Raw genomic sequence first — 23,914 nt, 5'->3', positions numbered from 1 at the left:
CACTCTCTCCCTCTCTCAAAATAAAGAAACTTTAAGAAAAAAGAAATGAGCACGCTCAAAAATCACCACTTGAGGAAAGCCAACTTTACAGACGGAAAGCATTTGCATGTGTCAAAAGATGCACAGCTGGAAAATGAAAGTTTATCACGGTTGAGTGCCTCAGGCTGCAGACAAAGAACTTTCACTGATTAACATTAGGACAAGAGTACTCAGAGATATCATCTATACACCTTTTTTTTTTTTTTTTTGAGAGAGAGAGAGAGAGAGTGAGAGCCAGCATGTGCACGCAGGAATGGCAGAGACCACAGTCAGCACGGAGCCTGACTCAGGGCTCGAACTCACGAACCTCGAGATCATGACCTGAGCGGAAGGCAGACACTTAACCTACTGAGCCACCCAGCTGCCCCAGAGACTGGTAGTTTTACCTACATGTACAGATGACGGGGCACCTGGGTGACTCAGTCGTTTAAGGGACTGCCTTCAGCTCAGGCCATGATCTCGCGGTTCACGAGTTCGAGCTCTCAGCTGGGCTCTGTGCTGACAGTGTGGAGCCTGGAACCTGCTTTGGATTCTGTGTCTCCCTCTCTCTCTGCCCCTCCCCTGCTCATTCTCTCTCTCTCTCTAAAGTAAATAAACATTAAAAACAAAACAAAACAAAACAAAAAAAAACCTACCAGTACAGGCAAGGGGGCTAGAGGAGAGAGCCTTTGGTGGGGAGACCCCAAACAGGAGGGGACACAACCGTCACTCTGGAAGGGGATCCAAGTTCTGGACCATCACTGCACGCGTCACACTGCCCCTGACTGAGGGGACCAGGCTACCACAAAATGGAGCCACTTCGAAGCTGCTTCCACAGAAATCCCAGAATTCCATATGGAAACCCCCTCACCTGCCTACCGGTCGCCAAAATTGCCATGTTTGCCAGATAATTTTATATCCCCCACTCTTTTATCCTTTAATTAAATTTATTTATTTATTTATTTAGGCAGGGGAGAGACCTATAAATCAGCCTCTTTGCCTGTTTTCACAGACCCTGAGAGGCAACACCGCTAGAAAGGAAATCATCGAGAGGCTTAATTAGAAGAGTCTTTGAAACTCAACCCCGAGCAAGTCACTGTTCTGAGCTTCAGAGGCTGTGGGAATATAACTGCCCCCAATTCTTCTTGTCCAAGGGAACTCCCCCTGCTTTATCGTCCCTGAACTTGGGAGGAGGGTGACACCTGAACTCATCCAAGCACAGGGAGGAGCAGAGGAACCACCTCAGGCAGCCCTTTTCCCAACCTCCTGGGGCCAGGACGGCCGAGGAGAGCCCGGGATGCTAACTACAGGTTGCACAGCCGGAGACGTCAGTCCTCAGAAGGCTGTGTTGTCGGCTTGAGGCCGGGGGCCAAAGAGCTGCTCAGCGACCGCCTTGCCATCATACTTGGGCAATGTGCCCCCAAAGTCGGCGGGCAGGATGTCCTCATCGATCTCCTGGAAGAAGCCAGAGAGGTCATCTCCATGGACAAAGACCTGCAGGGAAGCAGGGGAGACAGAGCTGAGTAGGGGGGGGGTACCCTAAAGCCGGGGGACGGAGGGGAGGAAAGGGACAGGAGGAGAAAGGCACAGCGTGCCCTCCCTGCCTGGTGGTGTCCTCCACGATGTGCTGTCACTCAGCTCAGGACCGTGGCACGGAGTCTGAGCAGGGCTCCCGTGGGGTCCCCTCCACCTCCTCCCACCGTCGTCCCCCTTGTCCGGTGAACTCTCTCCTGCTACCAACAGCACCACCACGCGCGCACGCGCTCACCAGATAAGCACTGGGCACCCTCCCCGTGTGGCCCCGTGCCCTCACCCTTTCCAGCAGCTTGCTCTTCAAGAAGGGCTTGACCATGTTGTAGGTCGTGGTGAAGTACCACGGCTGGTGGATGAAGTGGACGGCTTTAAACCGGGCTGGGAAGGAGTCCTGCAGAGGCAGAGAGCGCCCCACCCATGGCCGCGGGGCCCTCAGAGGCTCCCACGCACTCCCCCTCTGCCTCTCCCCATGGCTGGAGGACAGCCCTGCCTCACCACATAGTTTGCCCCGAAGGACAGCCCACCAAAGGTTCCATCCCCGGGCCAGCAATCGGGGGAACCTTGGCTTCGCCGGGGCTCCAAACTGCAGGGAGAAAGCCCCGGAGGCCAGGCACCCCCACCCTCTCCCTGCTGATGCACCGAACCTTGCCGTTATTTGGTGGAATAAAGAAATGAGAGGCACCTGGGTGGTTCAGTCGGGGAAGCATCTGACTTCGGCTCAAGGCATGATCTTACAGTTCGTGAGTTCAAGCCCCGCGTCGGGCTCTGTGCTGACAGGCTGGAGCCTGCTTCAGATTCTGGGTCTCCCTCTCTCCCTGCCCCTCCCCTGCTCATGCTCTCTCTCTCTCTCTCTCTCTCTCTCTCAAAAAAATAAACATTAAAAAAAATTTTTTTAATGAAATGGTTTTTAGGTGACCTGAGTTTTTTCACACCCGTTAGCCTGCTGAGCGGCCTGGAAATGATTATAAACCCCAGGGACACTACTGTCATGTCTCACTATCCTTCAGCGCGCCCCCCAGACCCCCATCTCCCACCCCTCCTTTCCCAGATACACATAAAGCATAAAGCAGATTTAGGGTTAGCTCTGAGAAAGGACTTCTGACACGTCAGCACATACTGGACCGAGTTGTCGGGGACATTAGCGACAATCCATTTCTTGGGACAAAGTCACGTTCAGAGAGAGGCAGTGTGACATATGTGGACGGAGAACGGGATTCTAGGTCAGACGGTGTAGGTTCAAGTCTGACCTCTGCCACTTTAGGGTTTTACGACCTTGAGAAGTCACTCGAACCTCTGAGCCCCGGTTCTGAGGCTTGTAAAATGAAATGGGGAAGAGGGGAGGGACTGTTCTCAAGGAGTTAAGGAATTCACGAGCGTGCGTGGCTCACTGCTGGCCACCATGCAAGCGCTCGTGGCTGCCGTCGCTCACTAGGGAGCTAGGTGGTCCTCCTTTTAGGTCCTTGCCCGCACGGTTAAAGCAGGAGACTGGGCCCAGCCTCCCAGCCTCCTGCCCTGTGAGAGGCCCCCACGGGACAGAGCTCTGAGGCCCCACCTGGAGCATGTCTACCATTTTCCTGAGATCAGAAGCCCGGAGTCCGGCAGCCTGCTGCATGGTAAAGCCCTTGAAGTTCTCAACGATGCAGAAGCCATTAATTTGAGTCTCCTCATTCTCTAGTAGCTTCTCCAGGATGAAACAATATGCCTGCAAGATCTTAGACACAGAATGAAAAGGCTGTAAAACCCAACTGCAAAGATAATTAAGGCTTAAGGTCCTGAGGGGGAGAGCTAACCGGCGCATCTCTTACTGGAGGTAATTTGTCACAGGCTTTAAACTGGAACATTCCACCTCCGTGGCTGTGTCCCAAGAAAATAACCTTGAATGTCATATCCATGGTGAGATGCTAGGGTGTTTATCCCCGTACCCTTATAAGGGTAGAAACAACCTAAATGTCCAACAATAAAGGACTGGTGAAGTTATGGTACGTTCATGCCATGAAACATTCTGGAGCAGTTAAAATTATATACATATGAATTACAGAGCAAAATATTCGTTCATGACGTATTATTGTAGAGTGTGATCCCATTTTTATAGGAAAAAATATGTGTATGTGTGCATGTGTATGTGTGTTTCTAGAAAAAGTGGATTGGAAGGATGTCAATGATAGAAATCTCTGGGTGGCAAATCGTGGATGATTTTTAATTTCTGGTTTTTTTGCATTTTCAAATATGCAGATATCATTTATATAATAAGAAAAAAGTATTCTTTAAATAGTCGTTTTAAAGATTTTATTTTATTTTGTGCTCGCTTCGGCAGCACCTATACTAAAGATTTTATTTTATTTTAAATGTTTTGTTTATTTTTGAGAGAGAGAAAGAGAGGGAGAGAGAATGTGAGTGGGGGAAGGGCAGAGAGAGAGGGGGACAGAGAATCCAAAGTGGGCTCTGTGCTGAGAGCAGACAGCCCAATAGGGGCTCAAGCTCAGAAATGGTGAGATCATGACCTGAGCCAAAGTCGGATGTTTGACTGAGCCACCCAGGTGCCCCCTTTAAGATTGTATTTTTAAGTGATCTCTACAACCAACACGGGGCTCAAACTCACAACCGTGAGATCTAGAGTCACATACTCTGCCGATTAAGCCAGCTGGGAACCCCAAGAAGAAATATTTTTGGCAGCTCTTTTTGCCCATGGGTCCTGTCCCCTCCCCCGCCGTGCTTTAATAAAATCACCTTTTTACACCAAAAAAGAAAGAAAGAAAGAAAAAGAAAGAAAGAAAGAAAGAAAACTATTTTAAAGTCTTTTACACACACACACACACACACACACACACACTCAATCCTAAAGCCAGTATCTTAATTAGTGTAAAACACCACAGGTATCCCTGATAAGATCAGGGACAAGATAAGCACTTCACCTCTACCACCATTTAACTCTCTGTTACAGGCGTTAGCCAATGCAACAAAGTTAAAAAAAAAAAAAAAATCAGAGGCACAAGTAGAAAAGGGAAAGAAAAACTATCATCTCTATTTACAATAATATGACAGCATTCTTAGAAAACCCGAGAGAATCAATTCTAAAATTAACGTAAGTAACAAAAAGAATTCAGAATATAAAATTAATATACTAAAACAATAATTCTCATATATACAAACAATAACCAATCAGAAGATACAATGGCAGAAAAAGCCCCATTTACAGCAACACTTAAGACAAATTTAATGAGGGGCTCCTGGATAGCTCAGTCGGTTGGGTGTCCAACTCTTGATTTCGGCTCAGGTCACACGCGATCCCACAGCTGTTAAGATCGAGCCCCGTGCTGGGTGTAGAGATTACTTAAAAATAAAACCTTAAACACACACACACACACACACACACACACAGTGTGGTCTTGGAGCATGAATAGACAGAAACCAATGACACAGAATATAAGTCCAGAAATAGACCCAAATATATATGAAAATATAGACTGACAAAGATCTCAAATCATTGGGAAAAAAGATGAACTCCTCAAGAAATGATGTCAGGACAGCTAGACAGCATCTTCTAAAGTGAGTATGTACAATTTTTTTAAGGCTTGGTGGCACATGTCTCCCAAGACAAACCCTAATTCACCCACCTAGGGTAGCTCTCTTAAGGGCTTGACAAACAAAATCACACACACATATATATAAATGCAGAAACCAAAAAATACAAAAACACTAATTCAAAGGGATACACGCACCACTATGTTTTTTGCATTATGTACAATAACCAAACTATGGAGGCAGCCTAAGTGTCTGTCGATGGATGAATGGATAAAGATGTGGTGTCTATATAATGGAATATTACCCATTCATAAAAAAAGAATGAAATCTTATCACATGCAACATGGTTGGAAATAGAGTATTACGCTAAGTAAGTCACAGAAAGACAAATACCAGACAATCTCACTCATAGGTGGAACTGAAGAAACAAAACAAATGAGCAAAGGGGAAAAAAGGGGGGGGGGGCAAACCAGGAAACAGACTCTTCACTGCTGGTCACCAGAGGGGGAGGTGGGAGGGGATGGGTGATATAAGGGATGGCGATTAAAGAGCACACTTATGGGGGCACCTGGGTGGCGCAGTCGGTTAAGCGTCCGACTTCAGCCAGGTCACGATCTCGTGGTCCATGGGTTCGAGCCCCGCGTCAGGCTCTGGGCTGATGGCTCAGAGCCTGGAGCCTGTTTCCGATTCTGTGTCTCCCTCTCTCTCTCTGCCCCTCCCCCATTCATGCTCTGTCTCTCTCTGTCCCAAAAATAAATAAACGTTGAAAGAAAAAAAATTTTTAAAGAGCACACTTATCATGATGAAAAAAATAACATAGCATGATTTTAAAAAGGAAATTAAAAAAAAAAAGCATATTCTCCAAGTCATACGGTGAAATAAATAAATACATGCAGAGACCTCAGGCTGGTCAGTAGGTTGAAACCTGGGCTTTCCAGAATCTCTCCCAGTCCACAGTCCATTAATCCCTGTTGTGTGTGTCGCCCCCAGCCTTCAGCGTTTGGCAGGGCTGACCCACAGCTCTCACGCCCACGTGGCAGGAACGCCAGGGGGCAGTCATGTATGGGCCAGTGGGCCCCTCCTGGGAGGCTTCTAGGTTTTCCAGCTGCCATGGCACACCCCAGGAATTCTCCCCTGCCCAGAAAAAGGCGGGCCTTTCCCCCTCCCCAACAGACCCTAGCCCCCTGGGGAGCCAGGAATGAGGGTCCAGAAGAGGCCAGGTTTGAGGGAGGGGAACCCAGCCCAGGGGATGGGAGGGAGCCAGGCGAGCCCCCACTGACCTCATCGAAGGTGATTTCTTCACTGTCCCAGTTCTCGATGTTGAAGAGCATGACCACTCGGCCATATTTGTCCCGACTGGAGAGGACACCAGGGTAGCCAGCCTCCACGGTGCAGCGCACGGCCTCCAGGGACAGGCTATCAAAGAGCTCAGGGTACTGCAGCCGGAAGTTCACGTAGCCTGGCGGAGGGAGAGCAGAAGAGCCCCTCAGGGAGCCTGCCCATCTGGGACTGGCACAGAAAGATTCCAGAGGCCTGGACTCCTGCCCGGCTCCTCACCGTGCATCCTGTGTGTTGATGCAGGATCCTCAACCTTTTGAGTCCCTTGTGGAGGAAAACATTGGCCTATCTCACCAAACTGCTGCAGTAACCAAGCAAGATTCTAGGTATGAACACCATTTGTAAGCCGTGCAAGCGTGATGTATAATCCTAAACCTGAAGACGACTATTACATTTGTGATTTCCTCTTGCCTACGGGCAGAGGGTTAGCTTTTTCCAGGTGGGCACAGGGTTAGCTGAGTAGGGGTGGGGAAAAGACCCCAAGAGAAAACCTCAACCCCAAGCAGAATGCAAAGGACCTTCCAGATTCCAGAAGCACTTCCACCCCCCACAAACCCCACCATCACCCACCCTGAACAAGTCCGTGGTTTGTCTCTACCACTGAACCCTGGGAGGCCAGGCCCGGGGAGGTGTTTGGGCAGCATTTGCCTAGGGAATGCCCCTGGCCCCCTCACCGGTCCTACGGTCCTACGGCATTCTGGGTACATCCCCAAGGCCTCCCCTCTCTGCCCTATTGCTCCTCCCCCAGGTTATCTCCTTTCCCATGTTCTTCAAAAGTCCCCTTTGCACTGGAGCCTTCCTGGTCGCTTTACCTAAAACTTCAACCCCTCAGTTCTTTATATCCACTTCCTTTATTTTTCCTCATTATCCCTTCTTACACAGTCTATGTAATTTTGTCTCTCTGGTTTGTGATTTCCACCAATAGAGCATGAAGTCCAGGAAGGCAGACGCTTTGTCTGCTTTGTTCTCTGCTGCATCTTTTGGCCTAAAAGAGTGGTTGGCAGGGGCACCTGGATGGCTCAGTCGGTCAAGCGTCCAACTTGGGCTCAGGTCATGATCTCACTGTTCAAGAGTTCAAGCCCCGTGTCGGGCTCTGTGCTGACAGCTCGGAGCCTGGAGCCTGCTTCGCATTCTGTGTCTCCCTCTCTCTCTGCCCCCCATCCTCAGACGCTGTCCCTCTCTCAAAAATAACATTAAAATTTTTTTTAATTTAATAAATAAGAGTGGTCGGCACATCACGGGAGGGAATTAACATTCAGGGAAGGAAGAAGGAAGAAAAGGAGAATCGTTGGCCTGCGGGAGGACCTGCTAGATACCCCTTCTCTCCACCAGCACTGAGGATTTCATTTCCTTGGGAAACTCGTCTTCCGCCAGCCAGCAGGGCCTGGGCCGCCCTGTCCTCAGGGCTCCTTCCCAGGGCTGGTACCATCCCCAGTTCCGCTCTGCACACATAGCCACCTTTCCTGCCGCCCTCCAGAGCCCACGCCTAGGCTGGGGTAGGAGTGAGGGGAAGGCGCTCCTGCCTGGGCGCGCAATCGGGGTGACTCAGGTCTATCAAGTGAGTCCCAGAACTGGGAGAGAGGAGCCGGCTCTCTGGGCACGTGGTGCAGCCACACTCATTGCTGTCGGAGCTGAAAGGGATCTCGGCGGCCACTTAGTTCACACACTCATTTTGCGGGTAAGGATAAGGAGGCTCGGGGAGGCTGACTCTCACAGGGCAGGTAAAGGGAGGGGGGATGGAGGGGGCAGCCTCCTCAGCGCCCGGGTGAGAGCCAACACCAGCCTCCCCACCTCCCCGCTGCAGGCCGTCCCTCCCGCGCGGACTCACCTCGGAGCAGCTCGTAGGCGCGCCCCACGTGGAACTTGCGCGCGCGGATGAAGCGCATGAAGAAGGCGCTGTCCCTCCCCTGCACCCTCTCGGCCACCGCCCGGGCCAGCTCCTGCCCAGACGCCGCCTCCGCCTGCACCAGCTCCTGCAGCTCTCGAACCACGTCCTCCCGGGTCTCCTCCCTCTCATTCAGCTCGTCCTTGGCCTGGAACAGGGTGGGGTGGAGGCGGCGAGTCACACATCGGGCGCAAGGCGCGCACGTGGGGGCTGTCCTACCGGTGCCAGACTGGCAGAGGGACGGAGGGGTTGCCGCTGGGGCTGTCGCTCCCCTGCCCCCCAAGAGCCGCCACCTGCCCCGGCGGCACCTCTCGCGGCCCATTACATTCGCAGAAAATCGGGTCAAACCGCGCCTCCTGGGTTTGTTGGCAGGAGACCGCCAAAGGTGCAAACGTTCCTAATGACGCTTCTTGGAACCCTCACACAGCACTCTGCTAAATACCTCGGGCCACAACAAGTCACCAGAAAGTGGGTATTCTAGCACCATGCCTCAGGAGGAGCCAGCTGAGGCCCATAGAGGTGAAGGTCATCCAGGCAGGAGGGGGTGGAGCTGAGACTCCCATTCGGGCTGGCAGCTCCCCAGGCTTAATTCGGATCTCAAAGACAAAGTTACCGACAGATAGCAGCCCGCCCCCTCCTTGCCCCCGCCGAGCCTCACTCTCCTCCCCTAGGCTGCGCCTGGAGAGCTCTTCAGCGTGCCTCCTCCGGCAGCTCTGTCCTTGGACAGCAAGAGCAAGGGGAAGGCAAAGGAGGGGGGACTCCGATCTGGGGGAGCTCATCTCCCTTGAGGTGTCCAGGGGCAGCAGCAGAGATGCAAGCAGGAGCCCAGGCTCAGCTCAGCTCCAGGACAGCTCGGCCACTCTCCACTGAGCACGGTCTGATGCGCTCTGAGCTGCACCAACAACCTTCTCATAAGGTAAGACCCGGAGAGGAAAAGCAACTTGCTCGAGGTCACACAGCAAGTTGGAAGTAGGTCTGATTCTAGAACCCAGGCCTCTTGGCTATCAGGTGGGGGCAGCAGTTGGATTTCTGTTCCCCAGGACCGCTTGCAAACCAGTGTTCCCACATCTGAGTCTAGGATGATCCCCGGTCCAGATGCCCTAGGTTCCGGCATTGACATCAGGGAACTCTGTTGGTGCTATAGTCTTGGAATAGGCTGGCCCAGGTGTCTGGTCAGCCCAGGTGGCTGCCATGGCCTTAACCTCCAGGATGATGGCCCCCTAGAACAGGCCAGTCCATTAGGTTCAGGGTAACCTGGAGAGCTAGGGCTGGACCTTTCTTCCTACAGGAGAGAGGATGCTGTCAACATCGCCCCCTTGTCAGTCCTCCCCTCGCTGTACCCGGGGCCACCTCACCTTCTGTAAGGTGTGGCGGGGGAGCTGGCTGCACGGGCCAAAGACAGGCCCATGGTCCTTGGTTGTAAGCCGCTCCAGCTGGGCACGGAGCTCCTGCTCCTCTTCAGGGACCACACGGAATGTGCCCACCTGGGCAGAGAGAAGTCAGGAACACACAGGGAGAGGCCCCCCATCAGCCTGAGCAAGCCAGGTGAGTGGGCCTGCTCAGACCCTAAATTAGTACTTCCGTCCAAAGTCACTGCTACGGCCTCCTCCCTTTGGGTGGGGTCACAGACCACTGGGAGGTTGTGTGGGTGAATGCCCTTAACCCTGAGCAGACGAAACAATAGAGAAACAGAGGGGGAGAGGGAAGGGGGTGGAGGAAGGAAGGTAGATGGAGGGGAGACCCAAGGCACAGGGGTACTCACCCCCTCTGACATGCTGCTTCTGGAAGTCTCAGAGGTGTCAGAAAAAGAAGGGCCCAGCTTCTGTACTGGCCTCTCCAGGCAGCCTCCTCCCTAGACTGTAAGAGTCAAGTCTGCAGCGTTATGGAAAGACAGTTCTCTTACGTCTCAGAACAATGGATCTCCAACTTTTGAGTGCTTAAGAATCACCAGAGGAATCTGTTAGAAATGCAAGTGCCTGGGGCGCCTGGGTGGCTCAGTCGCTAAGCGTCTGATGGCTCGGGTCATGATTTCACAGTTTGTGAGTTTGAGCCCTGCATCGGGCTCTGTGCTGACAGCTCAGAGCCTGGAGTCTGCTTCGGATTCTGTGTCTCCCTCTCTCTCTGCCCTTCCCCCACTCATACTCTGTCTCTCTCAAATATAAATAAACATTAAAATTTTTTTTTCTTTTTTAAATGCAGGTGCCTGAGCCCTGCCTTCTGTGATTCTGACTCAGGGGGTCCGGACTGGGGCAGGCCTAGGAATCTGCACTATATTTTCATGTAAAGAATAATTTTTTTAATGTTTATTTATTTTTGAGAGAGAGAGAGCACGAGCATGAGTGGGGGAAGGGCAGAGAGAGGGAGACACAGAATCGAAGCAGGCTCCAGGCTCCGAGCTGTCAGCACAGAGCCCGATGTGGGCCTCGAACCCACGGACCACAAGATCATGACCTGAGCTGAAGTCGGAAGCTCAACTGACTGAGCCACCCAGGCGCCCCAGGAATCTGCATTTTAAAACAGCATCCCAGAGGACTCTGAAGAAAATGATCCTTGGGTTACACTTTGGGAAAGTCTCCTTTGAGAAGCAATATGTACAAAAATACCTCAAACCCTAGTTCTTAAGATGAGTTGGTCCAGCCAGGGAAAAAGCAGCCTTGGCTTCCATTCTGAAATTACATGACCACTGCAGGATAAGGCAATCCCTCCTGCTAGGTGTGGCCCTCTTTCTCCTGCCCAAAGGGGGATCCCACAAACTTCCCAGCCTGGTGGTGGATGGCCCCTTCGGTGCATTCATGCTCTGCACGGGTGAGGACTAGTTACATAATCAAAATACTGAGTGTGTGCTCTGTTCTTTGTGATGCATTAAGTAGTTTCAAATCCATTATCTCAGAGCCAGAGCTGGTATTATTCGCCCCATTTTACACAGGAGGAAACAGACTCCAGGGAGAATAAGTGACTTGTTCACGATCACACAACCAGAAATAGCCAGGGATCAGGCTAAGCCCAGCTGTGACTTAACCGAGAGGCACGGAGAGGCAGCCTCTTGTGGCACAAGTTGGACCTGGGTTCAAATTCTGTCTCTTCCACTTGCAGGCTATGTACTTTAACCTGAGTCTTGGTTGTCCCCTGTAAAAGGGAGATGGAAGGGTTATGAAGGTTACATTAAATGGTGTATACAGAACCGATGCGTGGCCACCAGAACAAATCTCATCCATTGTCCACAGGACAACCTGCTCAACCCACTGAGTATTTTTGGAGATAGCTCTCCTGTTCCCAGATTTCTTTTCCTTTCTTGCCTAAATACCCCAGGGCCTTGGAGGAGCCGTCACTGACCCGGTCCCCACTGGTCAGTTTTGTCACCTATTCACCATTGGTAAGTGGCAGAGGTAGGGCTTAAACCACTGCTGTAACATCTAAAGCTGAGACATCTCCAGGCAAACTCCCTAGGAGAATGGATGTCGCAGAAAACCCTTTTAGGGTCAGAGAAACTTGGGTTCGAATCAGGAGTTGTCATTTACCACCTGTATGACCTTCAGAAAGTTAGTTAACATTTCTGAGCCTCAGTTTCCTCATCTGCAAATTGGGGATACTAACTGTACCTACCAAATAGAGTTGTAATGACGATCCTATCATTTCTGTAAGGTACGCAGCACGGTGAGTGTGTTGCTCTAAAACATAACTTCCCTTCCCTTTCTTAGCATCACACTGATCGTTGCTCTAGCGTGCCCAGAGAGGCTTGGGGGATCCCAGGGAATGTCTGAGGATCTCCCATTCCCTGCCTCTGCTGCTCCCCAGCCCTAGCCAGGGTAGGAAATCCACCAACAGGAACGAAATCTAAGCTTTCTCTCTGGCAAGTAGACTTCCAAATGTGTGGGCACAGAGATAGACAGACTGCAATCCTTTGTGGCCTCACTTGGGTTTTTCTGGAACAGGAATAGAGAGTCTTATCAAATTGGAGCTTAGACAGGAGAAATAGTGACTGGATATCCCCAGCCAGTTAAGCAGATCATTAGGGCAAGACCTTAGATCCTAGAAATAGAGGGTTAAAGTCAATACTGCAATTCTTTTTTAAATAAGCCCAATCTAATTAATCTTGAGGTTTTAAAATACTGGTTTATGAACTGTATACCATGAAAAAACATTCATCACCATTCCACGTTGAGGCTGTTCCCTGCCATCTAGGGTTGCCAGATAAAACACAGAATGCCCAATTACATGTCAATTTCAGAGGCACAAACACTACTTATGCAGTGTAAGTACATCCCATGCAGTATATGGGACATACTTAAAAAAAAAGTATCTGTTGTTCCTCTGAAATTCACATTTAACAGGGTGTCCTGCCTTTTTATTTGCTAAATCTGCCATCAGGTTGATCTGGCACAACACGGAGAATGGCCAGTGGGTTTCGGTTTTACAGGCACCCCCCCGACTCCTTACCCCAGTCCTGGGCTCCCTGGCCCAGCTAGACCCCTGCTACTGACTTACCTGCCAGGTCACCAGCTCCTCCTTAGGGCTACCTGGTGCCTGTGTCCTCCTCCTTCTCGGGGAGCCTGGAGGTTGCCTCCGCTGGGGGCGTGGTCTGGTCAGCAGGCTGGGATTAGTGTGTCACAAGGAATTTCTCAAAGCCCACAGTTTCCTGTTAAATCAGGTTTACAGGGAGGCCCAGATAGGGGCAAGTGAGGCACCCCGGGGGGGAGAGGGGATCAGCCTGGGCCGAGCTGCAGCCACCTCAAAGCCCTCTTTTGTGTGCGTCTGCTCCTGAGTTCCTGCTCAGCCGTGTGGAAGCCGGGCAGTGGGGGTGGGATGTGGGCCAGCCCCATTCCCTCCTCCTTGCCCTCTCTGTCTCTCGTTGCAGGGGTTCTGAGAAAGACGTGCAAGAGATAGAATTTTTTTTTGATGTTTATTTATTTTGAGGTGGGGAGGGGCAGAGAAAGAGACAAATCCTAAGCAGACTCCGTCCTCAGCGCAGAGCCTGATATGGGGCGGGATCCCATGCATCAGGAGATCATGACCTGAGCCGAGATCAAGAGTCAGATGCTTAACCAACTGAGCCACCCCGCTGCCCCCGGATGGAGGGATATTTTAAATGTGACTGTGGATGCGGTGGCAGCGGTGGCAAAGCCAAGGCCTGTCACTCTTCCCCAGCCCAGCAGGACCTGGTGTGGTAGATGTCACCTGCACAGTGAGTGGGGTCAGTTGGGAAAGGTAGCTGGTTAAGGCAGAGTGGGACGAGGGCCAGACAGGCTGACCCGCCTTCTAGGCAGTATGGCGGAGTGATAAGAGCCTGCTTTGGAATGTGACCGCCCACCTTTAAATCCTAACTCTGGCACCTTCTAGCTGTGAAAAGTGACTTGAGCACTCAGTGACTCAGTTTCCTCCTCCGAGAAGTAGGGATGTAATTAGAGGACAGGCTCATGGCTTTAGTGACGATAAAAGTGCTTAGTTCAGTGCCTGGCACTTAGAAAATATAAATGCACAGTAAATGGTGGCAGTTACTCCAAATACGCAATCGGTGTGCATCTGGGTGGAGAGGACCCACATTATCCACCCCTCTGTAAAACAAGAAACCCCTCTGCTGCCCCTCAATAGGTGGCATCCCAGTCTCTGCTTTGGTATTCCCCTGAGCGCGGCGGGCGGGGTGTGGTGGTGATCCCTTTAGAATATCCTTTCTCTGGGATTCCAAGGGCAGGGAGCCCCCCTGTTTTTACTACTGGAAAATTCTCCTTGTTTTAAAACTCATCCTTGGTCTGACCTCCAAGCGGGCTTCCATAATGTCATCCTGGGTCCTGATTTTGCCTCCTGGGGGTACCTGGGGCACGGGTCAAGATCCTGTGCATGGGACATTGTCCAGACTCCGTCCCCAGAAATGCTTTTTGGTTTTTCCCAGAAATAGTTTTTGTTTTTCAACCCATTCCTACTTGGATAGGTTTGGGATCCCTTCACCCTCCTATGCCCTCTCCAGACATCCAGGGGCTTATGAGAGGGTCTCTGAGGGGTGGTCCCGGGGAGCAGTGCCTGACCCCCACTTGTCTCTCTAGACCCATTCCTCTAGAGCAGGCTACAATACCTGGGGCTTGGATCTTGGGGTGCAGCTGAGGAACCTTGAGTCCTTTCCTTCCAACAGCCCCTTCCCTGGGCTCCTGCTCTGGCTACTGTCTGGCTTTGGGCTGTTTCCCTCCCAAAGTCTCCCTGGGGCTGGGGAACCCCTCATTTCTATCATTCTGCTTCCTGGCATCTAGTCCTGCACTGGCCAATACATAAGCCTCTGACCACAGGTAGTTTTTTAGTACCTGAAATCAGATAATGGCACCAAAGAACTGAATTGTAACTTTATTTTTTTTCAATTGTAAATTTAATTCACTTGAATTTAAAAGTGGATACCGGATGCAGTTATTGGAAGACTTTTAAGTATGTTTGGAAGAACTTAGGTGTGTGATTCTACTTCCTCAACTGTAAATTCTGTGATCGAGTATTTCTGATAAAAACTTAGAGTTCAACACGAGATGTGCTGTGCGTATAAAACACCTGCTGGTTGGGGAGCCTGGGTGGCTCAGTCAGCTGAGAGTCCAACTCTTGCTTTTGGGGCTCAGGTTGTGATCGTAGGATGGTGGGATCGAGCCCCACGCCGGGCTCCGTGCTGAGCGTGGAGGAACCTGCTTAAGAGTCTCTCTCTCTCTCTCTCTCTCTCTCTCTCTCTCGGGGCACCTGCGTGGTTCAGTCGGTTAAGTGTCTGACTTTGGCTCAGGTCATGATCTTGCGGTTCATGGGTTCAAGGCCCGCGCCAGGCTCTGTGCCGACAGCTCGGAGCCTGGAGCCCGCTTCAGATTCTGTGTCTCCCTGTCTCTCTGCCCCGCCCCTGCTCACGCTCTGTCTGTCTCTCTCAAAAGTGAAAAATAAACAAAAAAAAAGAGTCTGTCTCTCCCTCAACCCCTCTCCCTGCTCACACGCACTCTCTAAAATAAATAAATTAGGTAGGTAAATAAATAAATACCTGCTGGATTTTGAAGATTAGGTACAAAAAAGAGTATAACATTTCTTATTATGGACTTTTACATGGCTTAGCGTTCTGACACAGTAATGCTTTGGATATATTGGGGTGAAGCTATATGAGTTCACTTCACTTGCTTCTCTTTACTTTTTTCGGTGCGGTTATTAGAAAACGTACAAGTTTCTAGTTGCAATTGTAATGGCTCCCTTTATATTTGCGATGGACAGCGCCGGTCTAAACCTTACTACTTGAAATACAGCCTGTAGACCAACAGCATCAACATTATCTGGGAGCTTGTTAGAAATGCAGAGTGTGAGGTTCTTCTCCAGGCAGGCTAAGTCAGAATGTGCATGTTCACAAGGAGCCCCTGGAGTGAGTCTTTGCACACAAAAGTTTGAAAAGCACTGCCCGAGAGCTTCTGGCCCTCTCCCCCTTCCGCCTGTGGTCAACACCCTACCTTGCCTGACCTCTGACGTCCCATCAGCTCTGAGGATTTGTGGGGAAGCTGATTGAGGACCGTCCTCTTCCTCTTTGGGGCAGGCCAATGGTGGCCCGGTTGGGGGTGCAGGAAGCAGAGAAAGGACAAAGAGGGGGGTATCTTAACCTGATTCTAGGCCTGGCCCTGTCTACTACAAGCCATGGACTGAGGCCACAATTTCTCTTAGGCCTCTGTTCGACACTTGCAAAATGGTGTTATGAGCCGCACTGTGTTTCCCCAAATTCCAAGTATTGAAGTACTATCCCCCAAGGACTCCAGAATGTGAGTGTATTTAGGGACACCTGGGTGGCTCAGTCGGTGAAGCAGCCGACTTCAGCTCAGGTTGTGATCTCGTGGTTAGTGGGTTCGAGCCTTGTGTGGGGCTCTGTGCTGACAGCTCGGAGCCTGGAGCCTGTTTCCCATTCCTGGTCTCCCTCTCTCTCTGCCCTTCCCTGCTCACGGTCCATCTCTCTGTCTCTCTCTCAAAAACAATCATTAAAAAAAAAAAAAAAAGAATGTGAGTGTATTTGGAGATAAGGCCTTTAAAGGGGGTAATTAAGGTAAAATTAAGCAGCGTGGGCCCTAATCCAGTGTGACCGGTGCCCTTATAAGGAGAGGAAATTTGGACACAGTTACTGAGGGAAGACTGTGAACACACAAGAAGACTGACCTCTACGAGCCGAGGAGAGAGGTCTCAGCAGAAACCAGTCCTGCTGACACCTTGATCTTGGATGTCTAACCTCCAGAATTGTGAGAGAATACATTCCTGTCATTTAAGCCACTCAGCCTGTAGTAGTACTTTGTTAGGGCAGCTTTAGCAAACTAATCTGGATCTGATACTGGATTTTTTCCCGGGCACTTCACGGGGCGTGAGGTTCCTGGGAGATAAAGAGGGTGGGGGAGAGCTCAGGCTGCCCCCACAGGAAGGAATCACAGTGGCCCCAGTGACCTGTCAAAGCCAGGCGATGGGGTGCTTCACGAAGAACAGTCCTGTGCATGGAGAACACTCGCGGGTTAACGGCGCAGCCCTGACAAAGGAGGGCCTGCACGCAGCTCTTCAGGAAGCTAGCAGGCCACAGGGCCCTTTTTAGGGAGCAGAGCCTTCTGTGGCATTTTCTGCTGCTCACAGGCCTTCTCCTGCCTCTGCCCCGCACACCCCCCCCCCCCACCGCCGAGTCACATTCATGTCTCGCTCCTGTGCTGGAACAATAGTGCCCTTGTGTGAGGGGAGACAGTGCCCTCATTGGCCCAGACACCTGTGCTGGCCGTGTTGGCAGAAAACCGTGGGCTCCCTGGCTCTCCTCTGCCAGGCTGGGGGCAGGAAGAGAGGGGGCTCCAGTTTGCTGTGCCCTCTTTCTGTACTGTGACAGGCACCTTACCTGCGGTAGCTCATCCAGTCCTTCCAGATGTGAGGTAGGGAGTGTATTCCTCCGTTTTACAGAAGAGGGAACTAAGAGTCAGAAAGATGGGGTCCTGCCCAAAACTGCCTAGCCGGGAGTAGGTCCTGGTCACTCTAAAGCCCTCTCATCCTTCAACACACAAGGCTGTGCTCCCTCCTCCAGAAGGGAGAGCGACAGGTGTGACTGCCCAGGGAAGTCACTCCTGGCTCCTGGGGAAGGTGACATCACCTCGCTTTCCTGGGAGCAGCCCCGGGGGCAAGAGTCTGGCCACTGCCATTCCTGGGAGAGGGAGGACCCCAAGGAATGCCCTGGCATCAACTCCTTAGGGAAATGGGAAAACCCAAATCAAGGGACATTCTGCACCTTCCTTAAAGTTACCTGGTGGTAATGAGGGGTGGCTGGGTGCTCAGCATCCAGTTTCGGCCTAGGTCGTGATCTCATGGTGCGTGGGTTCAAGCCCAGCCTTGGGCTCTGTGCTGACAGCTCAGAGCCTGGAGCCTGCTTCAGATTCTGTGTCTCCTTCTCTCTCTCTCTGCCCCTCCCCTGCTCACGCTCTGTCTCTCTCAAAAATAAATCAACTTTAAAAAAAAAAAAAAAGATTTGGTGGTAAAGCTGAGGTCATCTGCTGGGAGTAAAAAAAGAGAAATGTTTGAAATCATCCTCATGAAGGCGGGATAAACTTACTAGGGAAGGTTGTGGAAATGTTGAGGTCCCCTGGAGATTGGTTCCTATGGCTTCTCAGAGGTACCCATGGACACAGTCAAGAGAGTTCTCCAGCACAACCCAGAGGCCCACATGTCCCTCCCATGGAGGGAAAGGCTGCCTTCAAACGGGCAGAGTCTGCCAGCTGGGTGGTTTGGAAGGACAGATGGGGGCGGGGGGGCAAATGGAGGATATTGGCTAAAATGTGCTTTAAGTATTAAAGCTTGGAATTGAAGAGGGAGGACTGGGGGACAGTGAAGATCAGGGAATGAACAAGCAGGAGTAAATGAGCAAGCAAACTGACCAGATGGGACGTTGACATCTGAGTCGTGACTTGGGAGGTGGCACAGGATGGGCCCAAGAGCGTGAGTAGCTGAGGTGAAGTGGGAGATGGGGACAGAAGCAAGCCGAGAGGCCCTTTGTGGGACACACAAGCCACCCCTGTTCTGCAGCCAGGCAGGATGACAGCAGAAAAGGGTGGAGGGGGAAGATGGCGGATGGTTGTCTCCCTCTCCTCATCAAAGCGCAAAGATGGGCCCTCAAAGGGCAACTTCACTGATTATTTATTTATAAGCCAGAGAAGTCCACTAGATTCACCACTGGGCTGGGTTTTTTTGTTGTTGTCATAATTTCAGATTGACAGAATAGTTGCAAGAAGAGTACAAAAAACACCCATGTGCCTTTCGCCTGGATGTTAACGTGTGACCACACTCGCTTTGTCATTCTCTCTCAGATACACTCCTTCCTTTTTCCTAAACCATTTTAGAGTAAGCTGGAGACCGGATGCCCCTCTTCTCCTGAATACTTCAGGATGTATTTCCAAAAAAACAAGGACATTCTCATAATTAACCACAGTACAGCGAGCAAAGTCAGGAAATTAACATTGATCTATTACAATTAGATAATCTACAAACCTTAATCAAATATCACCAATTGTGAGAGGCCAGTTTTTAAGGATTACTGTCCTCCCTCCTGGTCCTGTCTTCCAGGCCTCTGAGAAATAAGAGACTGAATAGGGGAAGAGAACTAACCTTATTATTATTTTTTAATGTTTATTTATTTATTTTGAGAGGAGGCAGGAGAGTGCCTGTGTGAGCGGAGGAGGGGCAGAGAAAGAAGGAGAGAGAATCTTAAGCAGGCTCCTTGCTGTCATCACAGAGCCCATATGCAGGGCTTGATCCCACAACCCTGAAATCATGACATGAGCAGAAATCAAGAGTCAGGCGCTCAATGGGCTGAGCCACCCAGATGCCCCCCTTTGTTTGTTGTTTTGAACTTTTAAAGTGTTTTGTTTTTTTAGTAACGTCTACTCCCAACGTGGGGCTCAAACTCACAACCCCAAGGTCAAGAGTTAGATGCTCTACCCACTGAGCCACCCGGGTACCCACTGTTTTGAACTTTTAATCTTCAAATGATTGCAAATTCAAAGGAAGCTTCAAGAGTAGTAATATATTTTTAAGCCAACATTTTGGTTTTGAAATGGAACATTTCATTGAGATCATTTTTTAAACTTTATTTATTTTGAGAGAGAGAGAGAGAACGAAAGAGAGTGGGGGAGGTGCAGAGAGAGAGGGAGAGAGGGAGAATCCCAAGAAGGCTCCGCACTGTCAACGTGGAGTCCAACGCAGGGCTCAAACCCATGAACTGTGAGATCATGACCTGAGCAGTAATCAAGAATTGGACACTTAACCGAATGCGCTACCCAGGCGCCCCTCATTGAGATGATTTAAAACCGTATTTTTCTAAGGGTGAGCTCCTGATTTTGCACCCAGTTAACAAATATTTGTGAAGCATTCTCTGTATGTCACTTTCCTAGACACTGAGGATGCACATAGTAAGCTGTTAAACCTCTGTCTCAAACACTACCAAGTTGGAATTTCTCCAGGGTGGATTCAACCGGCTCTCCTTAACAATCCTGTGAACTGCCCGAGTAGCATTGTCTTTTTTTTTTTTTTTTTTTTGGCTGATTATCGTAACCATTTTCTTTTTTTCTGTCTTCACCATTTTTTTAAAAAAAAATTTTTAACGTTTATTTGAGAGACAGAGAAAGACAGAGCATGAGCATGGGAGGGGCAGAGATAGGAGGAGACACGGAATCTGAAGCAGGCTCCAGGCTCCGAGCTGCCAGCACAGAGCTCGACTCGGGGCTCAAACTCACAAACCGCGAGATCATGACCTGAGCCGAAGTCAGACGCTTAACCCACTGAGCCCCCCAGGCGCCCCTATCTTCCCCATTTTTAAGTGTCCACTTCATAGTGTTAAGTGCACGCATATTATTGTGAAACAAATCTCCAGAACTTTTTAAAGTTCATTTTATTTTGAGAGAGCGAGCGCGTGCACCCAGAGCAGGGGAGGGACAGAATCTTAAGCGGGCTCCACGCCCGCCCCACTCGGGCTCCACCCATGACCTTGAGATCATGACCTGAGCTGAAATCAGGAGTAGAAATCTTAACCGAGCCACCCAGGCACCCCTGGAACTTTTTCATCTTGCAAAACTGAAACTCTGTATCTATTAAACAATAACTCCCTTTTTGCCCCTTCACCCAGCCCTTGGTAAACATCACTCTACTTTTGTTTTTGTGAATTTCGCTCCTTTTGAGTATGATTCCACCCAGTATTTGTCTTTTTATGACTGATTTAACCTAGCATAATGTGCTTAGAGTTCCTCTAGGTTTTGTGGCAAATGACAGCATTTCCTCCCTTTTTAAGGCAGAAGATTATTCCATTGTGTGGATATACCACATTGTTCATATGTTCGCTGTCCATGAAGATACGGGTTGTTTCTGCCTCTTGACTATTGTGAACAATGCTGCTGCGAACACGGGTATACAAAGGGTGAGACCCTGATTTCAATTCTTCTATCTATATACCCAAATGTGGGATTGCTGGAAGGAACTAACACTATGAAGTGTTTCTAAGTGCCAGTCTTTTTATACATACTACCTTGATTTTTCTCTCAAGCAACATTGCCCTGAAACCCAGACGACTGGAGCTCTTGGGCTGGGTGGGTGCGTTATTAACCACCTTCGTAGATGATGAGGAGCTCAAGAAACCTAGAAGGTGATGAGGTGCCTGGATGGCTCAGTTAAGTGTTGGAGTCTTGATCTCAGCTCATGTCTTGATCTCAGGGTTGTGAGTTCAAGGCCTGCGTTGGGCTCCGCCCTGGGCATGAAGCCTACTTTAAAAAGAAAACAAACAAACAAACAAAAGAAACCTAGAGGGTGTACCCTAAGAAACCCATATGCCTTCCTTCAGACCACACTCTGGGTAGCTTTCCAAAACTCGTCCTTCCCAGGTCGACCCTCTCCAGGACAGGTCTAGTGTGCACAGCCATAGGCCCAGACAGTAGCCACCGGCAGCTCTAGGGAGGAGGCATGGTGTGAATCTTCAGGCTGTGTGTTTACATGCAAACATACGAAGCCCCTCAACACTTCAGGATCAAGTATCGTGAATGATAGGGGGCCTCCATTTGTCCTTTTTCTCTTGACTCTTGCAAAAATATCAGTAGCTATAATGTTATTACACAAATGTGAACTATCGACAAGATCTGAAGAACATTTAGTTCCTCTATTGCAAACCTGTTTTGAATTGGCTGTATTTTCTAAACTCAGTTTGTCACTAGCTGCCCAGTGTAGGAGTCTAGTTGCTACTTAGTAAGGAAGCCTGCACCAGGGTGGGGAGTCTGTTCTTTCCTTTGCATGTGTACCGTCCATTAGTGCTAATGGAAAACACAGATGATACATTCATGCAACCAGCGGAGAAAAGACCCTGAACTGTCAATGCCACCGGGTAGACACTGACGCAGGCAATTCAGTAAGTGCACCCTGGGATGCACAAATGGAGGGTCGAAAAGGTACATGAGCTTGTTTGACTACATGGACATACGAATTTGTGGCTGTATAGCCCAGTCCCATAAGCAGCCTGGGAAGGAGGTTTTGTGGGGAGATGAGGTAAAGTCGTCTTGCTTCCTTGGCAAGCTAAAATGATTCCTTTCAGGAATAATCTTCCAAATCAGCTGCTTATTACACAGATTACAGATCGATATTGGGCCAGGAATGTAGTAGAAGTGAAACTTGCTTGAGAAGGGTCATAAGCAAGGAGCAGCCTTGGACAGCTAAGAGGCATCATTCTCTTCCAGCAGCTATGTTTCTTCCAGGACTGGCCAACTAGACCCATCCCATCCTGACTGGGGGTCAGGCTCCAGACCTGGTAAGTCCAAATCTGAGGCCTCATCATCACCACCCCCGCCCCCCTCCCCGAACCTGCACCTTTCCCTGTGTTCCCTGTATCAGTTCCCTGGCAGTAGCAACCCACCCCCACCTGTCACTCAAGGCTGAATATTCCTCAGCTCCTCCCACATCTCCCCCCAGCCCTTGTGCTCATTCAGCTCGCTGGATTTGCTAATCTCTTTCACATGCTGTTCGCTCAATTCTGCCTGTCCCCGCTGCAACCTCCTATTTCCAGGACAATTTATAGCCCCGAAAACGTCCAGCCTTCAGTCCCTCTCACCCCCATCATCTTTTCCGAAGTCTCTGCGGCACTCACCTACCAGAGATATTTTTCTACAATGTGAATACAATCACACCCTTCCACTTCAGCTGTTCCCCCACTACCCTAGATGTGAAAACGACTTCCGAGCGCCTGCTTTCCCACCCCCACCCCAAGTATTAGCCAGGGGCTCTCTTGTTGCTCTCAGGCCCTTTGCACAAATTTCTTCACCCTATTTTCTTTTAAATGTTTATTTATTTGGGGGGGGGGGGCGGGCGCAGAGAGGGAAAGTGAGAATTCCAAGTTGGCTCCCCGCTATCAGCGCAGAGCCCAAATGGGGGTCTTGATCTCAGGAACTGTGAACCATGACCTGAGCAGAAACCAAGACTCGGACACATAACTGACTGAGCCACCCAGGCACCCCGGCTTCTTCAAACTTAAGACTCGATCCTCCTCTCCGTTGCTCTTAGTTTTACTGTTTTTTGTTTTGTTTTCAGTGTTTATTTTTGAGAGAGAGAGACTGACAGAACGTGAGTGGGGAAGGGTGGAGAGAGAGAGGGAGACACATAATCTGAAACGGGTTCCAGTCTTTGAGCTGTCAGCACAGAGCCAGACTCCGGGGCTCCAACTCAGGAATGGCTAGATCATGACCTAGGTCATGAAGCTTAACCAACTGAGCCACCCAGGCGCCCCACGACTGTTGGTTATTTATTTAACAAATATTTACTGAACATCTACTGCTTTGCCAGGCTATGCCCTAAACGCTGAGGTTTTGGAATGGGAAGAACAAAAAGCCTCCTGGCCACGTGGCATTTACATATTAGGGATTACAGGCACCTCCCCAGCACAAGGAATGGGAGACCTTCATCTGCCCTCCGCCTTCCGAGGGCTCCCCACGGATGACCTGTGGGGGCCATCCCTTGATTTGGCCCCTATCTCACTGACTCTTTCCCTAACAGTCCACGAGAACGGCTTGACGGGTCTAGACCACCCTCCATCTACGTACGGGCCACACTGCGCATGCTCTCTGCGGTCCTGAGCGCGAGTTTGCAAGCTACGCCTACCCGAGGCTGGGAGTGGGAACTTCCGAGCACCCCACACCCCTTCTGCCTTAATGGTACACCCCACGCGCGTGCGCCCGGGCAGCGGAAATAAGCCTTGGGGGCGGGGCCTGTTGTGTCTCGTGACGGAAGTGTGGTGGCGTCCCGCCGCGCGGGCTTTTTGGAAGTTCGCAGCAGCGGTGGAGCTGAGGTAACAGTGCCGAGGGGGCTCGCTGCCCGGGCCGTGGGACCCTGCGCCGGGGGCGGGAAGCGGGTGCGCGAGGGCGGGAGGGCTGCCGTTCCGAGCTGGCGTTCTGGTGTCTTCTCTGGGGTGTTTCCCGCCGCGTCCCTCGGTGTCCGCGGTTCCCTCCTCCCGGCCGTGCTACCCTCTCCGCGCTCGTCTTCGATTCTTCGCTCTCCGTCAGGGTTCAGCTCCTGCGCCCGAGAAACGTAACCCCATTCCGCCTCTAGCTCAGTCACGGTCGGCATCGCCAGCTGCCTCGCTCCGGGGTTTCTGTTTGT

At 50.6% G+C, this 23,914-nt stretch overlaps 2 protein-coding genes across 3 annotated transcripts in view; one reads left to right on the top strand and one right to left on the bottom strand.

Annotated features, from left to right (window-relative positions):
• Positions 1 to 993: 993 nt before the first annotated feature.
• On the bottom strand, positions 994 to 23,881 carry RLBP1 (retinaldehyde binding protein 1). Its single transcript, XM_047861633.1, has 7 exons — positions 23,417 to 23,881; positions 9,652 to 9,780; positions 8,240 to 8,444; positions 6,354 to 6,532; positions 3,104 to 3,262; positions 1,832 to 1,942; positions 994 to 1,512 (listed from the first exon to the last, which is right to left on the bottom strand). The coding sequence occupies exons 1-7, from the start codon at positions 23,879 to 23,881 to the stop codon at positions 1,354 to 1,356; spliced, it is 1,407 nt and encodes a 468-aa protein (XP_047717589.1). The 3' UTR covers positions 994 to 1,353.
• The window catches only part of FANCI (FA complementation group I), a 91,926-nt gene continuing 90,066 nt past the window's right edge, over positions 22,055 to 23,914 (top strand). Inside the window, exon 1 of one of the 2 annotated variants that reach the window (XM_047862132.1) lies at positions 22,055 to 22,073. The gene's annotated coding sequence lies outside the window, so the exon portion shown is untranslated. Of the gene's footprint in view, positions 22,074 to 23,524; positions 23,604 to 23,914 lie in introns of those variants that run through there. The other variant, XM_047862130.1, reaches the window with a different exon arrangement.

Source organism: Prionailurus viverrinus, chromosome B3, assembly GCF_022837055.1.
Source record: "Prionailurus viverrinus isolate Anna chromosome B3, UM_Priviv_1.0, whole genome shotgun sequence".
NCBI classification, from domain to species: Eukaryota; Metazoa; Chordata; class Mammalia; order Carnivora; family Felidae; genus Prionailurus; species Prionailurus viverrinus.
This window is presented reverse-complemented; position numbering and strand designations above follow the sequence as displayed.